The sequence below is a fragment of the Lissotriton helveticus genome, chromosome 12 (assembly GCF_964261635.1).
Source record: "Lissotriton helveticus chromosome 12, aLisHel1.1, whole genome shotgun sequence".
In the NCBI taxonomy this organism is placed as follows: Eukaryota; Metazoa; Chordata; class Amphibia; order Caudata; family Salamandridae; genus Lissotriton; species Lissotriton helveticus.
Genome location: NC_136073.1, coordinates 105901077 through 105918998, shown reverse-complemented (window position 1 = coordinate 105918998; position 17922 = coordinate 105901077). Strand labels below are relative to the sequence as shown.

At 47.2% G+C, this 17922-nt stretch overlaps 1 protein-coding gene across 1 annotated transcript in view; it reads right to left on the bottom strand.

Annotated features, from left to right (window-relative positions):
* The window catches only part of CNTROB (centrobin, centriole duplication and spindle assembly protein), a 442502-nt gene extending 427640 nt beyond the window's left edge, over window positions 1–14862 (bottom strand). Inside the window, 5 exon segments of the mRNA XM_078668775.1 lie at window positions 3996–4080; window positions 4577–5284; window positions 13851–13910; window positions 13912–14090; window positions 14853–14862. Of these exon segments, the coding sequence (XP_078524901.1) occupies window positions 3996–4080; window positions 4577–5284; window positions 13851–13910; window positions 13912–14090; window positions 14853–14862 (1042 nt within the window).
* Between the last annotated feature and the right edge of the window lie 3060 nt (window positions 14863–17922).

Sequence of the window (17922 nt, the reverse complement as noted above, 5' to 3'; positions counted from 1 at the left end):
GCAGTAATCAGGATGTGTTGTCAGTAATGTTCAGTCCATCTGGATGCAATGATTTTAAACGGTACATCCAGAAGTTTTCCTTGGAGTCCAGTAGTTCTTCCTTTGAGACATGTTCCACGGGGAAAATCTTCAAATCTGATAGTGAATGATCCACAAGGTTAAAATGATTGGCTACAGGCTGGTCAATTTTCTTATTAATTATGGCTGATTTGTGGTTCCTGAATCGTGTGCGGAGGTCATTCATTGTTTGGCCTACATATTGTTTTTTACAGCTTTGTCGTTGGCATTGAATCACATAAATAATGCATGTTGAGCGACATGTAAGATGCTGTCTTATTGCATAGGTCCTTCTGGTAACATAACTAGTAACTGATGATGTTTGTAAAAGGTATTCACACGTGATGCACCTTTTAGAGTCACAGCAATGAACCCCTGGATTTGTTACAGCTTGCTTAAGTTCTGCTCTCACAATAAGAGATCGTAAATTTGGAGCTCTGCGGTAAGCAATGACTGGCGGTTTTGGAAAAACCTTTTGCAATTTTTCACAAGTAGACAGTAAGGGAAATGTTTTTTGCATTATATTTCTGTAGTTGGGAGCTGATGGATGATAGTCAACTACAAATGGAGTTCTGTCGCTTTTGTTTCTGGCGTTGGTATTCCAAATAAGTGCTTCTCTGGGTAACTGCAAAGACTTGTCAATTTGTTGCTGTATGATATGCAGAGGATAGCCTCGCCTTCTAAATAATGTAGCAAGCTCCTGTAGATGGTCTTTACAGGTTTCCTCATTGCTGCAGATGCGTCTTATTCTCAGTGCTTGGCTGTAGATGATGCTCAGTTTAGTGTGATGAGGGTGACATGAAGTCCAGTTTAGATACAAATGAGCATCTGTAGGCTTGTGGTACAGATCAGTTGTAATTTTGTGTTCATGAATGGTGACTAGCACATCCAGAAAAGGAAGATGATGCTTCTGTTTGGTATTACTGCTGGTAAATTTGATGGTAGGATGGATATTGTTGATATTAGCTGTAAATTGTTCCAATGTTCTACTTCCTGCATTCCATATTATAAAAATGTCATCAATGTATCGTAGCCATACCAGTGGTTTGATGCTAGAAGTAGCAAGTATACTGTTCTCTAGTTTGCCCATGAAGATATTTGCATAGGATGGAGCCATCCGAGTACCCATGGAAGTACCTTGTATCTGCAGATAGTGTTTACCATTGAATGTAAAATTGTTGGATTTAAGGATAACTCTAGCAAAGTTGGTAAGCACATTTGTTGATGGTTTTTTCACAGTTCTTTTACTAAGAGCTTCAGATAACGCTATAAGCCCATCCTCATGTGGTATATTGGTGTATAATGATGTAACATCAAATGTAGCTAGAAGAGTATCATCATCAAATGTGTAGGTTTGGTTTAATTTTTCAATAATTTGAAGGAAGTGACTGGTATCTTTAACAAATGATGGAAGTTCCTGTACAATGGGCTGGAGGTGCAGGTCAACAAATAAAGATAGTCTCTCAGTGGCGGTGTCATTGCCAGAGATGATTGGACGGCCAGGATTGTTAATTTTGTGAATTTTGGGAAGCATATAAAATCTCCCGGGTCTTGGTTGGGGATGAACAAGTATATCTGCTGTTGTTTCATCAATGAGGTTTAAGCACCTGTACCTTACAACCATGTTTTTAATTTCTTTGTTCAAATCTTCAGTGGGATCAGTTTCTAAAGGTTTGTAAGTGTTGATATCCATTAGTTGTCTCATTCCTTCCTCAATATAATCACTTACTTTCATGGCAACCACTGCACCACCTTTGTCTGCCGGTTTTATAATGACATCCATTCTCTGTTGTAGGAGGTGGAGAGCTTTTCTTCTTTGCTGATGTTATCAAAAATCCTTTTAGGTGTTGATTCCTTGATGTGTTTGTTGATGGATAAAATGTATGTATCAAGAACAGGATTTCTACCATATTGAGGAGTCCATGATTTGGGATGGCGGAACTTCTTAAATGGATCTGGAAGGTAGCTTGGCAGACCAACATTAGAATTATTGTAAAAATATTCTGCCAGTCTGCATCTTCTCTCGAAGGTTTTTAGGTCTCTCATCATGTTGGCCGTATTATGGTCCTTGGGTACAGGACAGAAATAGAGGCCTTTGCTCAAGAGGGTCAATTCACCTGGTGATAGGAGCCCTCCAGTCAGGTCAATAACTGAGTCAGGTGTCTGGAAGGGTTGAAGCTGGCTGATGCTATGCAGTCTTTTTTGTCTTATAAATCTTCTGTTCTTTTTATGCTGTTTATTCACAGGGCTTACACTGACAAGAAAATCTCCAAAAACAGAATGATTTACGAAGTGGTTAGTTGGAAGAGGGGGTATATGAAATCTTAATATATCCCTTTTTAGTTTTTCAGATTTAATTTTAATAGAATTCCTGGCAGTCATCTTTTTTACTACTGCAATCCTCTGTAGTATGTTTGCCACTTCAGAGTCACTTTTTGTGTTCTTTAAAAGTTCCAGTTCTTTTTGTAGCTTGACTTTAAGCATCTGCATTTTTTGAATGGTTACTTTAATAGATACCAATAGTAGGGCCATTGATGAGTTATGCAGTAAAATATTCCATGTAGCGGACCATTCACAACTAGTTAGTTTAAAAGGTGGCTTAGACTTAATCTCCAACCCCATAGGATAGATGTTAAGTTTTTTATAGATTTGTAAATGTGCTATTGTAAATTGGCACTTACTGATTTTCTCCTGGATGAACAGCGCATATCTAGGATGTAGATTTGTTCTTGACATGGTGGTTGCTTCTGGCTTGAGTGTCGGATCCAGGGAGGATACAGGTTTGTAATCCCAAAAATAGTATACTTGAAGATGAAGGATCACAAGAAAACAACAGCCAGCCAGGGCAAAAATCTGGATCCCAAAGGATACAATGAGTCACAAAGAAATAAAATATCCAAGAAAGAAGTGACTCAAACAGATATATTCACCAAAGAACAAAAATATATTTCCACTACAACGTTTCAGCTTCCGCCTTCCTCAGGTAGGTTCAAGATGGTAAGCTCAGTGGCTGCACAGATGACACAGCTGAATTTTCAAAAAGCATCATGAGTGAAGATTCCATTTGGAATGTGGAATCAATGCAGTCCTGAGAGTTCTTGAGATATGCAGTAATCAGGATGTGTTGTCAGTAATGTTCAGTCCATCTGGATGCAATGATTTTAAACGGTACATCCAGAAGTTTTCCTTGGAGTCCAGTAGTTCTTCCTTTGAGACATGTTCCACGGGGAAAATCTTCAAATCTGATAGTGAATGATCCACAAGGTTAAAATGATTGGCTACAGGCTGGTCAATTTTCTTATTAATTATGGCTGATTTGTGGTTCCTGAATCGTGTGCGGAGGTCATTCATTGTTTGGCCTACATATTGTTTTTTACAGCTTTGTCGTTGGCATTGAATCACATAAATAATGCATGTTGAGCGACATGTAAGATGCTGTCTTATTGCATAGGTCCTTCTGGTAACATAACTAGTAACTGATGATGTTTGTAAAAGGTATTCACACGTGATGCACCTTTTAGAGTGATATATGTGGTTATATATATATATATATATATATATATATATATATATATATATATATATATATATATACACACACACACACACACACACAAAAAAAAGTTGCCCTTGTGAGGCTGCCTCTCAAATGGTTAGCATAATCAAGTGGTGGAATCGGTGTACGGCTTGCAACGAACATCAAATCCCTTCAGATACAAAACAGACCATATGCCTTTTTAAAAGACATGCCTAGAGATGGGGAAGGCATTCCATGGCTGAGCGGGTGTATTGGACGTACTGGGATAAGACAACTCAGGGCTGACCTTAGCTGATCTCCTGTCAAGTATTTCCCTTACATTGTTCAAGGAGTCAGACACCTGTAATTTTCATTCCACCACCCCCACCCCTACTTTTTTCCCTCTCTGCTAAATACTCACTATATGGCAAATCTTTTGAAGCCCGGAGCATTCCCTGCAGGTGGTAGCGAACACTCTCCATTTCAGAGATGGGTCTTGATCCAGACTGCCAGAAAAACAAAGCAAAGAAGGTGGTCAGAATAAGGCAAGGAAAAATAAAACTCGAAAAAAAGGTTAAAAAATAAATAAATAAACACAGTCAGAGCAGGAGCCTCTACCAAAATAAAAATGCAAGACAACTGCTGAATCAGTCATGCCACTGTTCAGGCTTGCAGACTTCAAGCTTTCACCTAAACTTCAAGCCGTTTCTCAATTTGTAAATAATTCCTCTTACAACATTCCCAAATAATCTACATGTATTCAATCCTCGTCCCTCCTTCCTTGTGTAAGTAAATCTTGGAAAAAGGCTTTCACCCCCCCGACCATCTGTGTCCCCAATCCCAGTCAGCCTCTGCCTGCTGAAAGTGTATTAAAGAACACTTCTCACAGGACCAGCCTGTCTGAAGAAATTACTTTTAGATGGGACTGTTCTGAAAGCGCCAACATTGCCCCTACTTCCCTTCCCCCAAAGTTGAGTAACACTCTTCCCATTTCTTTCTCACCATCTTGATGGTGTTGATATCAAGTTTGGTTGACGCCTCCTCATCCAAGTTTTCTGGATCAGTGTAGGGGTCTTGTGTGTTCTGGCCAGCCATGCACCCACTGTCGCCACTAACTTCAGATAGTCGGCCCTCCGGAGAGCTGGGACGCTTTTGGTGAAGGCCAGCTAGAGGCTGGTCCTCAATCTTCTGATAGGTAGTCAACACTGAGAAGGTGCTTTGTTGGGATCTGGGTGAAGAGAGTGTGCTGCTAGTTTGGCTATTAGATTCCTCACTCCCCTCACTCTCCTCGCGATGTCCAAGGGCTTCTGCGTTGAGGACTGCTCGGGCCCGAGATACAGGATTCCGTTCTGGCCTTAGAATGGACCGCCTAGAAGAGGTCACTGGTTCCAGGTGAGCACGTGCCTGTGCCTCTACCTCCTTGCTCCGGCGCAGCGAGGCATAAAGCTGGGCAGTAACCTCAGAAGAACCACCCCGGTGGGCATACGGGGAGGACGGCTGGGAGTGGAGCCGGGGTTGTTGTGAGCTTACTAAATCCTCTTGGATAGAGGGACAGGCCTGGGATGGGGTAGTTTGGGCAGAGTTTGGGCCAGATGCTGGCAGAGGTTCAATGTCGCTCATGAGATCGTCACTGTGCAGTGAGGAGCTCAGCATAGGGCAGGAGGCTCTCCAGGCCATGAGGGGAGACTTCAAACTTTCTTCCAGTGATCTCTGTAAAAAAAATGACAGATGTTCAACATAAATTTCACTCGTACCTTGAAATTACCAAGCATCATGTCAGAAGCAGGGGCAAAGCAAGTGTGATTCTACTAAGCAGGACGCAAGAAAAATACTGTATGAAGGCCCTTGCAGATGTTGACTGGTCACCTTTCTGTTGCTGTACTGCTGAATATGGTGTCAAACGGATACTATAGAGGTGAAACCTTTGCACTAAGGTTTTACTAGGTTAAAAAATTAGAAAATAATGAAGTAATACTAACTATCATAAATTGTACTGCATAATTTGCCGCATTATTTAGTCAACCCTACTGCATAATTTGGTCTCCCCCTGCTGCATAATTCCAATGGCCCTACCAAACACATAAAAAAGTAATAGGGCACAAGTTAATAACCACTCATACTCAAACATGAACCAAAGAAAGAGTCTTTGGTGAACTAGATACCTAGAACAAGAGGTGCTGCTTACTGACAACCCCTCTACACACACACACACACACACATGTCCCTGATCAGGGACACAGACCAATCTAACACGAACACACCGACCAAGAAAAAAGGCCCCTTACTCACCAGACAAAAATAAATAAAAAAAAGACCGAGACACACACGGACAGAGACACTTTACTAAACATGGTAGCCCAGGAGCAATGAGCAGTGTCTCTTAATGACTACATATGTAACTAAAGAAAGGTGCCTCTCGGCGATAACAAACATGCACAGCAAAGAGGTGTCCCTTAATGATTAAGGAGGCAAACGAAGCAAGAGATTTATTTTTCAGACCATATGCAAAACAACGAGAAGTGCCTTCTACTCCCAACACACAAACAAGATGTGCATCTTACCGACACCACACTCAGACATAGAATGTCGCCTTTGCGGTTATGAAAATGAATCACTACTCCATCTTCTCTGCACCTGTCCGGCGCTACTAACTCTTCAGAAAACCCTTCTAGAGCCAATATTAAAGCAAGAACAAATAGGAACTTGCAGAGCACCATTGTAAAATCACTAGGGGCTTCAACAGTCCAATTGGCAGGCAAGGCAACAAGGTACTTGAGCTTAGCGGCAAAGGAACTAGAAAAGTGATAAATAACTTAAAAGAATTTGCAGTAAGTCTTGAAAAGTGGCGTGAAAAAATTAAAATGACAGTCAAAGGGAAATCGGGGAACATATATAGAGACATACGATACCACCCTTAAGGCATTTTGGCTATCTAGGTAAAAAAATGGCAGTTCGGCGTAGCAGCATCTTGCCCTTTACCGTGTCCTGGAATCATTTGCTGATGTTTATAGGAGACACGAGGTTGGACAGCCTGCGAATGTACTAACTTAAATACATTAGAAGTCTCATTATTTCATTGCAGGGTAGGAAGTCCTACGTTAAAATGTAATCAAAGGAAAACAGTCTTACCATTAATTTTAGACAGCATTTTAATTAGATTTATATTTATCCCAGCATTAATGTTAAAAATGTTAAGCAGCTTGACGGTCGTTTGTACAGTACTTTTAGGATTTTAAATGAATTCAAATAAAGCATGTTTCACTCTCACACAAGGTCAACAAGAGGTGTGAATCTTCATGACAACAGGCACGCAAGGAACGAGTTTCCCCTCCCTGACCGATACCAGCAAGCTGTGCCAGACCACGGTGACAACCTCAACGTAAGCGGGATGCCTCCTGCACCAAACACAAACTAACCAGAGGAGCCTCTCGCTGTCAGTGCTGAACAAGTGAAGAATTGGAGCCTCTGTCCAAGGGCTTCCGTATAATTTGAGGCAGGAATGTGCTGTGCTTGAGCTGCGTGTGTAATCATGGGAACCCCCCTTCCACTCTTCAACTGCCACTTAGGTACAGAGAGAAGGAGAGCAATGGAGCCTATTAAAAAAGTCAAATACTAGAAGAAATCTGAGCCCGAGGATGGCAACGGCGGCCTTGACGCCCGTGCCTAGGTGTAAACTGCAGCCCATTAGCAGCGGCTCTCTTGAGTAGCGCTGCGCTCTAGAAATTCATTGTCTAACAAAAGCGCGTACAGAGGTATTTTGGAAGCGGTGCAAGATGACAGCACAAGCCGTGCCTCGGAATTCCCTAAAAGGTCTCAAAAAATGTAACATTTAAGTCTCACTAGGAACATCTCTGCGCCCTGTGTCGGACAGATTCGGTACTTCTACTCCCTCGTGGCTGTCACTCCAGTGTTAACATGACACAGGCAGACCCTGACCTTGCAGGAAATAATACACTTCACTACAATCACGTACCTCTAGGACTGCTTAGAACAGCAATCCTTCGTTTCTGACTTAATAAAGAGGGCACTCTTACGATGGTTCCGGCCTGCCTCCAGGCTCGTCCACAATCTCACAGGGCCGTCTCTGCGGGCAGTCACACATATCCCTTCTGCTCTACCTGTTTCAGCCTCTCTCTGCCCAGCCCATTCTTCAGTTGTTACAGAGATGCAGCCCTCCGCCCCTTCCACTTCCCTCCCTTCTCTGGTCTTTTCCCTCCTCTGCATTTGCCGCTGCTTTTGGTACATTTCCCTCTCAGCTGGATCCTGTCCTGCCGGCTCCTATGTCTTCCTTACAGATTCTACTCAAAACACTAGCAGCTCAAACGTGTTCAGAGGTCACTGTTGCAACCAACATTCAGTGGGTTTCAGTCAAGGGCGTAGTTGTTCCCACGATTAAATAAATTAATCTGGGTTTTTTTCTAAACTGAAAAATAAAGCAATTTTAACGTTATTATGTTTGTTTTTTCTACTCAGTAAAAAAAAAAAAAAAAAAAAAAAACAGAAAGCCTTTCGCTCCGCTATTTTCGAAGCTCACCTTTTTCTTTGATTATCCTACGCTTCAGGCTCAACCTCTAAAATCCTTCCAGTGTGTGTTTCTCAGTCCTCCCTAGGCTGCTGTCTATGTGACAATCACTTGCCCCAGCTCAGGTAGCCCCTTGGAAGGCCACCTTTAAGATCACACACTCAAGAGGATCATAAAGCTTACGACGACCTCTCAACCAAGATATATATTTGCAAAATATAACTATAGCCACTGTAATGCCCAGCACAAGTCAGCATTCTAGTGCTGAGCCTGTATCTACACTGAACACCCACCCACCACTGATGTCACTGGTCAGGTGACAGTACTAATAAAAGAGGCCGAGCCCACGTGCTCTGGGCCAGTTGCACCAGACCTCCAGTGTGTCCTGCGTCAGTGCATGTGTGCCTGCCAGCATGAGGGCCTAGGGCCCATCACAGCCTTTACATTGGCTACGAGTGCGGAGCTGTGCCCATGCGTACCAGCTACAGGAAAACTTCAAGGAGAAGGGGATGAGAAAGCTGCCTGCTGCGAAGGCACACCCACGAAGACAGCAAACGGCCGCCGAGAGGCCCACGAGGCGTGTGAAGAGCCCCGGGCCTGGAGGAAAAGAAGAGGTGAACGGAGCCCACCCGCACCTCTCCAGCCTGCCGTGGACCGCCCTGCTGTGGCGGTGCCCTAAGAGGACGTAGAAGCCATCGCGGTTGTCCACCCGCGTGGCTGAACAGGCCCGTCGGCCGAAGGTGAGCCCTGGCCGTGACCGGCAATGTAAGCGGAGCCCACCCGCTATGAACGATAAGCAGTTGCCCGTAATTAAGCAAGGCTCGCAGAGCCCACCTGCGGCCTGCCTGCAGCGTCTGCTGTCCCCCGCCGCGTGTGACGAGAGGCGGCCGCGGCGAGGGTGAATGATATTTAATTAAAGTAGCGCCAGCGGAGCCTGCCTGAAGTGTCCCCTGTCCCCCGCCCAGCACAGTGTGTGAGGTGAAGAGCTGCCGCGGGCGGGGAAAGTGAAAGTAAATCAAGCGGAGCCCACCCGCGATCGCAAGGGCGCCCAGGGAAATGAACTGAATTGTCAGCGGAGCCCACCCGCAGTGGAGCGCTAATTGCTCCCCGCGCCGCGTGTGAAGTAAATGTAAATGTAGTTGAGCTTATATAGCGCACAGCTACCTGCAGTGGGTTTCCCGGCGCTTGCTTAGGGAACCCTTCCTGGTATTCCCCTGTGAGATAGCAGGGTATCCACAAGGTGAAAGTCAGGCATCCCGCCGCGAGGGGCCGTTGTGGAGATTAAGCAAGCTATTGCCCAGAGTCGCAGAGTGTGAACCCGTGAGTCGAGGAGGCACCGGGGCGAGAATTATCGAGTCTGTGGAATTTTTAGCCCAAGACCCCGCCGAGGCGGGGAATTGAACCCTGGTCCAGGACCGATCTCAGCTTCCGGGTCTGCTGCCTCTAACCCCTGAGCCAGTGTGGCTGCGGCGGCGGGGGAGGAGAGGCGGTAATTTCGGCAACCGGGAAAAGAATAAATAAATAAGTAAATAAATAACTCCAGCCGCCCCGCCCTGCAGTGCCGTGAAGAGACTCACCGGAGAAGGAAGGCCGTCCAGCGAAGACCGCCCGCCTTGCCCTGCTGCTCCGTGCGTGTGTGCCCGAGAACGGAGCAGCCCGGACACCAGCGCCGACACCTCTCCCCGCCGCGCAGCATGTGAGGAAGGAAGCTGCGGCGGCGGGGCACGAAGGAACAAAGGCAGTATCTGGCCCGAGGACGCTCCCCTTCCTATTGCCAATGCTGCAGCATGATGAGGAGAACGTGAAGCGGAAAGAGGGCTGCAGAGGACAACACCCAAAGATCACTGGGTGTAAGCGCAACTGCACCCGTGTAGCCAGGGAGCGTGAGGAGCCTGCATTGCAGGCTGAAGAGCCCCGGGTGTGAGCACTAATACATCCGTGCATGCAAGAAGAACTGAGGGCAAGGAAAGGCACTTACTATGGTCCCAGTGACCCGGATTCCAACAACTGTACTAGGACCCAGCACAGGCCATAAAAGAGGAAGGCACACAACGAAAGGAAAGACGGCCAGTGCCTGCTGAGAAACTCCACAGCCATCTAGTGGCCATTTTGAGTACCTGCACCCATTAAAGAAAGGAACCATCACAGAGCTAATTCACAAGGAACAAGAAACCAAGGCATCTATACAGAAGCACAGCAGTGCACAAAGAAAAGAGAAGCAGGAGGAGGCCGCAAAGTCTGCACAAAGCGTACTGGAGGAGTGTGCAGGAAAGCGTCAAGAGGTGACACTGCACATGAAAAGAGACTACGAAGGGCAGCAACCTGCCCGCCGTCATGTCCAAGGAAGTTTACAGAGAGTCATGCAACCAAAGCAAGACGCAAAAGGATTGGTGCGCAGATGTAACCCGGACGCGGGAACTACATGTAAGCGCATGGAACGGAGGAAGACACTGAGGAAAGGTATGCAGCAAGCATCTGAAGAAACAGAAGTGCAAAGAAAGACGCCAGGAGACAGCGCAGGAACGCGACAGGTACTCTCCAGAAAGCGCAAGGAAGACGCTAGGAGACAGCGCAGGAACGCGACAGGAGTGCAAGAATTTCACACCTGCACGACAGGACTGCGCAGCACTGCGCCTGAACGTGCCAGGAATCAGGAGCGCCAAAGTGACGCTACACAGTGACGCGCCAACGCCAAGACACCGGGACGGTGAATAGCGACCAGGAAAAGAAGATAGCACAGCAGGACGACTCATGCCGAATGTGAAAGCGACCACCCTGTATGGTCGCCAAGGAAAGAAAAGAAGCAACTGGGAAGATAGCGACAGCCGGTCCAGTCACTACAAGATAAGATCCATGCCTGAGAGCCATGCCCAGAACAGAGAGAAACAGGTGGAGTGCACGCTACCTGGAGAAGACTGGCTGGGAAGACCAAGGCAGTACAGTGACCAGATCACGTCGCAAGAAGGAACAGGGAGAAGAAGGGCGTGACGCCATAAGGAAAAGGAAGAAGGAACAGTAGAAAAGGTCGCGACGCTAACCCTGGAAGTGAGTGACAAGAAGACAGTGTCCTAGGACTAGGACAAGACCAGGATGACACGTGCAGAGTTCGCGCGCTGCATGGGAAAACCTGGCCAGAGAAGATGAAGAAGTAGGGACCAGGGTACGTCGCGAGAAGAGGAGAAGAAGGAAGAAAGAACAGAGTGGCCACCGCCACTAAGAAGAAAAGAAGAAAGGAGAAATCGGAATGGCACGCTGCCACTGCAAGAAGAAGCTGCCCCTGCGGAAAGAAGCAAGGTGACAAGCAGTGACAAGGGAAGACAAGCCTGGCAAGAGCATCGGCAGCGCAGACCAAAGACAACCACCTACGAGCCGTCCATCCACATGGCGATCGCAGAAGAGAGCAAGTTAGACGGTTGGCGACATCTACCTCTGGAGTTTGAGCGGAAGATTGGATGGCGAGACTACTCAGGCCTCTGGAAGTTGAGGACCTGACCACCTTGCACCAGCCCGTGGCAAACCAGAATCAGAGGCCTCGAGGGACTCTGGTGGCAGCAAGTCCCGCATGGGAGACAGATCTACCAATACACGTCTGCAGGACCCAAGAGGATGAAAGCCTTGCGAGCAATGAAGAGAGTCGACAACTCAACCTTCAGGTGGAACTAGGACACGATGGTGAGGCTCGTGGAGCGCCCCGCTCACGGCCAGAAGGCTATGGTGGAGCAACATGACCGAAAACACCAGTCCAGTGGAAGCCTGGCAAAGAGGTCCTCCCGGAGATCTGGTGAGAGTGGAATACCGGAGAGAGGGACATCCTAGTGAGAGGGATGTGTGCACCTACTCTATTCACCTGCCAAGAGTCAACACTAAAGCCTGCCCGGAAAAAAAATATCAGGAAGCCAGAAGAGAACAAACCAGACGACTGTCGACACCTGTGTCATCTAGTTATCTCATCACCAACGGAGCGAAGCAAAGGCAGGGCTGAGAACAGCAGACATACAGCACAGACAAAGAAAGAACCCGCCGAACAACTGCGAACTGTGCCACCGAGAACTATGAGTCCTGAACACAAGAACTGTAATGCCTGCGGTTTGCAAGCAGCCAAAGAGACTCATTTTGAAAGCACAAGTCCAATGTTATTTTCTGTGTTTTCTTTCCCCCACAGGTTTTTGGACTTTTCTGTTTGGGTTAATTTTTAACCAATTTGGGAAGGGATGTAATGCCCAGCACAAGTCAGCATTCTAGTGCTGAGCCTGTATCTACACTGAACACCCACCCACCACTGATGTCACTGGTCAGGTGACAGTACTAATAAAAGAGGCCGAGCCCACGTGCTCTGGGCCAGTTGCACCAGACCTCCGGTGTGTCCTGCGTCAGTGCATGTGTGCCTGCCAGCATGAGGGCCTAGGGCCCATCACAGCCTTTACAGCCACAAGGAGGCGAGTGTCCATTCGGTGTAGCAGTAAGTGGTTATTGCGTGGGGCGCTCATCTGAATGTTCATTCTAATGTGCAAAACGTTGCTATATGCTCAACTTGTGAGTTACCAAGAAATGTGATGGTTTTGAGAGATTTTAATGAATATATGTATTTCATTGTTCAATTGTTTGTTATTGTAAGGGGGAAGGTGGTTTAGCAGTAAGTGGTTGCCGCGCGATGTGCTCCGCGCGTCGCGCGATGTGCTCCGCGCGTCGCGCGATGTGCTCCGCGCGTCGCGCGATGTCTACATGATGTTAGACATTGAATGTCTTGTTCTCGTGCAGTGTGTCCGTTCAGTGGAGGGCTCAATCACTGTTGGGCTGTCTGCTGATCGGACGCGTTGAATGGAGTTGGAATTAACAAACATTGGAAAATCTACCATCATTGTGGAAATCCCTTCTTGCAACATTCAGGCATCAAAAACTAGTTTGTCAGGGGTCACAGATTAGAGAAACATTCACAAGACGCATCATGGTACACTGAATAAGGCAAGGACTTTCTACCAAGGATCAGACAAACAATACATGTATAGGCGCTAGCTGACCCAGACTTTAGGTTTATGAAATAATTACTTAAAAAATTACTATGAAGGAACCGGAACCCTGGCTAACCAATGCATCTTCTAACACACACAAACCACAAGGTTTAACAGTCATCACTAAGACGCCTAAATATAAAAAGTTGACTCAATACAAGATAAAGGTGAATCCAAACTTACAAGATATGATTTTTACCAGTCTGCTCTTCTTGCTAGCAGTTTTAGGACATGAGCTATTACACCAGACACGAAACAGCTTCAGAGCCGTGTTAGAAGAACGGCTTTTAACTTATTTACGTCTCTAGGTGTTTGCATTAGTCATGTAGTGATAAAAATCACTAATATGCTAAGGCCAATGCCTTTAATAACATTAGTATGAAATATTAGGAGGTGTGGTTTAATCAAAACCACTGGGGCAGGCCTAGGACGGTTTCTTCACTGTGCACGCTTAAGGCAATTTGGTAGCCACCAATGTGACTGCACTTACTGCAGACCAGTAGGTTAAAGATTCAAACACTATCGATGAACCATATTTCAGAAATGAGGTCTACACAAGGGGGGGGGGGGGGGTTAGTGACAGTCACAACCATCGTTGGTATCAAAATACGGTAGTTTAAGTATGCACTTGAGTTATAGTCAAAATTAACCATGGTTTCCCTCTGTGTTGTAACTTAGGACAACAGATCAAACACAGTCAGGCTTCATCATCAGCCACGTAGGAATGTAACAATGGTATACCTACGCTGCACCTAAGGTCCAGGTCCAACAGCAGGGTCAAGCTCTCACGGAGAAGAGGCCAATGGAGCTAGATGCAACAGATTCGTCTGGGGGTTACAAGAGGTTGACGCCCTGCACCAACAGGGGACAATGCATATCACTGCAGTTGGAGCACACACACGCAGGTGCAGCAGGAGCCATCCACTATATGGCAGAAAGTCTACCCCAGTAACCACTTCCCCTCCTCGCCTGCCACCCGTTCCCACTTGACAGTTTATAGTTCATGGCCTCCTCCTTTTGGTATTTCAACCCCACTACACTAACTTTCTCTCTTGACTTCCCTCCTTCACTCACCTTCTCAATGGGTAACTAGCTCTGAAATATTCAATACCTACACATTCAAGTCTTCTCTACTCCTTTGCCTCCTGCATGTTAACCTTTCATATTACTCCCCATTTTTATTATACTCTTATTGCCATTCCCCACCTCCAACAGATTTCAATGCCACTTACATCCCTCGTTCTCCCAAATTCCCTTTTATGGCAGTCCTAAACATCAAATAACCTTTTACATTTACTATTCACTTCACCCACACACCTCTCGACACTATTTCTTACCCCACCCCTGTTCAGCTTCCCCCACCCCTTTGCATCTCCTCCCCATCAAGTTCCAGCATCCTGCTTTCCTCCAACGCCCTCGGTCTAGACCCCTAGCAGCTCCCCCTTGTACTTTTCTTCGTTCCCTGCTACATACATCTTTCACCGCCCCCCCTAGCCGATCACCAAAGTCGTCCACGCACACCCCCTCTCGTTTCACTATCTCTTCACTATCCTGTGGCTTTTTCTCGGCCCTTTAGTCCAGTGTTGCCCCTTCCTGCCCGCTCCCCCCTTCAGTGCCCCCCCACCCCGAGCGGCGCTCTGCCCCCTCCCCGCCTCTCACTACAGTTTAAACCGCTCTAGCACCCGCGCTCTCTCGCACCTCGTCTCCAGGGAGTATTATCGCGTCGCTCTGACGTCACAGACCATACGTTTCGACATCTTGAAGAGGTCGGAAGACTGTCGGCTATATAGCACCTGCGTGAAAAATAAGCCCAACTCCCTCTGAAATATGTCATCAAACAAAACCTGCCCATCGAACGACGACGACGTTTTTTTTATCTATTATTTACTTATTTATTTTATACGTTTTAATATAGCGTGGACTTGACCCGAAGGTGTCAGAGCGCTTCACAATAGGAACAGTACTGATCCATGAGGAGAAGATTACAAGTGAACAAATTACAAAAGCAAACGTTACGTTACATGAGGCAAAAGTGACAATTGTGAGCAAACAAAATACAAGATGTAGCAAAAGGTACATTACAGGAGGAAAAAGTGACATGTGTACAGGTTACAAAAGCGTACACAGTACAAGTTGAGGTATGGTACTGCAATAAATGGCAGACACTCGAACAAACGTTACATAGGCAATGGTGGCACTTGTGCAAGTATCTAAAGCAAACATAATGTAAGAGGTAGCAAACAGTGTGTTACAAGAGAAAAGTGACGTGTGCATGTTACAAAAGAGTACCAAACACAGGTAGAAGGATAATACTGCAATGAAGGGCAGACACTCAAGCCACAAGAATGTAGTGTTGGGAAGGGCCCTAGGCCCGCATGGTAGATAGCAGCAATGATGTGGACACAGACACCAGTTAGGGGTAGTGGGAATGGCCTCGAGCACGTGCGCTCGGTCCCTTTTATTAGCAGCGTCATGTGACACCATGACGTCTGTGGTGGGTGTGTGTAAAGTGGGTTACATCACTCCTGAACACTAGACCGTGTTCATGCTAGGACTCTACATCCCTCCCATTTTTTAATCGCAAAAACCCACATACGGAAATCAACCTGTGGGAAAAACAAACTGTATCAGGATGCAGTAAAGTGTTCAACTTCCGCTGAGTCCCTTTATCCGCCGCTGCTTGGAATCACAGATGATGTTCAATCTGCCGCGGGGAACGTCAGTTCACAGTGGCACCGGTTTGGGGGTGCTCGATGGAACCAGTCTATTGACGACTCTGCGACAAGATTGTCCTCACAGTCCTTCTTTTGCTCACTTCCATGGCGACGGGTGCAGTTAGAGTTCTTGTCGTTCGCCGGGGAATGATGCACGATTTCCGGTCTCGGCCTTAGCTTCACTTGTAGTCTGTGTCCTACTTGGCAAAAGGCAGATCCGTTGCAAGGCATCCCACTCACTAGGATGACCCCTCTCGTCGGTGTTCCCCTGCCACGGGATATCCTTGAGGTCCTCTTTCTCGGATTTGCGCTGGGCTGGATGTGCCACATCAGGTTGCTCCTGCGCCGCCGTCAGTGGGGGTATGGGGCAGACCATGTGCCTCACCTCAGATTCCGCAGCCTCGTCCCGAGGTAGCTGTTGGTTTCTGTCTTTGCTTGCGATGTCTTCGCCCTCCCCGGACCTTTCGGATGGGCGTCGGAGGACCGTCTCTCGTCGCGGGGACATGCATCCCGGAGGCCTCTGCCCCTGAGTCACCACGGCTGGCATGTGTCCAGTGCCCGTGTGACCCCAAAGGTGGATGTCACAAACGGTCTCGCTTGCTCCTCTCCGCAGATCCTGGGTGTGCGGAAACATCGTCTGTCAGCTGGTCTTCTTTGCCACTGGTGTTCTTCCGGCCTCGTGTTCCTCGCACCGTTGTCCTGGCACTTGTCGCCTCCCTTCTCTTCGGGAGTGTGAGTGGTCTTCCTGCACTCCTCTCTCTTTCCTAAGTTGGTTCACTGTGGGGACGTTGCTTCGCCCTGACTTCTCCTTCTAATCTTAACTGTGGCAACAGGCCACATGGATATACTTCCTTCCTTTTCACGGTGGCAGACGTGCCACTCGGATCTCTTCTTTTCTTTCTTCCTTTTCACAGTGGCAGACGTGCCACTCAGATCTCTTCTTCTCTTTCTTCCTTTTCACAGTGGCAGACGTGCCACTCGGATCTCTTCTTTTCTTTCTTCCTTTTCACAGTGGCAGACGTGCCACTCAGATCTCTTCTTTTCTTTCTTTTCGCGGTGGCAGATGTGCCACTCGGATCTCTTCTTTTCTTTCTTCCTTTTCACAGTGGCAGACGTGCCACTCAGATCTCTTCTTTTCTTTCTTTTCGCGGTGGCAGATGTGTAGTTGACGCTGCGGTGAGCGCCTGTGGCCACAAGGCGTCGCTGCTCTCTCCGTCCTTTGATCGCGGCAGTCTTTTCCCTGGACGTTCTTCCAGTGCTTGGCAGTCTTTTCTCCAGACGTCAGTGCTTGGATGCTTAGTGAGGCATTGGTGCCTCTTCCCACGTCGCGTTGGAAGTGGCAGCCGCCGACTCCTTGCTGGTGTGTGTGGGTGTCTTCTGCGCTGTTGCGCACTTTCTTGCTGTGGGAGTTCAGATGCTTTCCCTGGGGGCGCTACTCAGTCTGTTGCCTCTAGATGCTGCTAATTTATCTTGCGTTGTACAATGCTTGTTTTAGTACTGGTGGATTGTCGTGTATTTCTATAGGTTCTGAATCGATCCCCCTATTCCTGACCCTATTCTGGTTAAACTTACTAGCTAGTTAACTAACAGTCAGCCCATGAGGCAAGAAATCCCCCATGATGCAGATACCGTTATCTGACGCAGTCACACTACGGCACAGGAACGTGTTATCTGATTAGGTCATAACGCTTGAGATCTAATTAGACAAGCGACATTCCTCCAGCCCCTGATAAGGCATACGACGTTCTCATAACAAATCAAACCTATGACAACCTGGATAATCCGTGCGGCCATTGTTTTGATTTCACAGAGAACTTTAGTAAAGAATGTGCTAACGAGCAAGTCGTATGACATCTTTATTGACGTACCTATGTCCATCCTTACGTCAATCTCGGCACCTTTAAGGTATAAATATTGCCGACCTTGCCCTATGCAAACACACGCGTGGTGACAAGACGGAGCAGCCATACTTGCCGAAGCCGAGAGCAGAAGCAGACCCCGCAGGCAGCAGCCCCGCCTTCCTGACGCGCTGAGAGACGCGCTGCTATCTCAAGCCGAGAGACCCAGCACCGGCGCTTCTGGGCAGCCCTCGCAGGCAGCCTG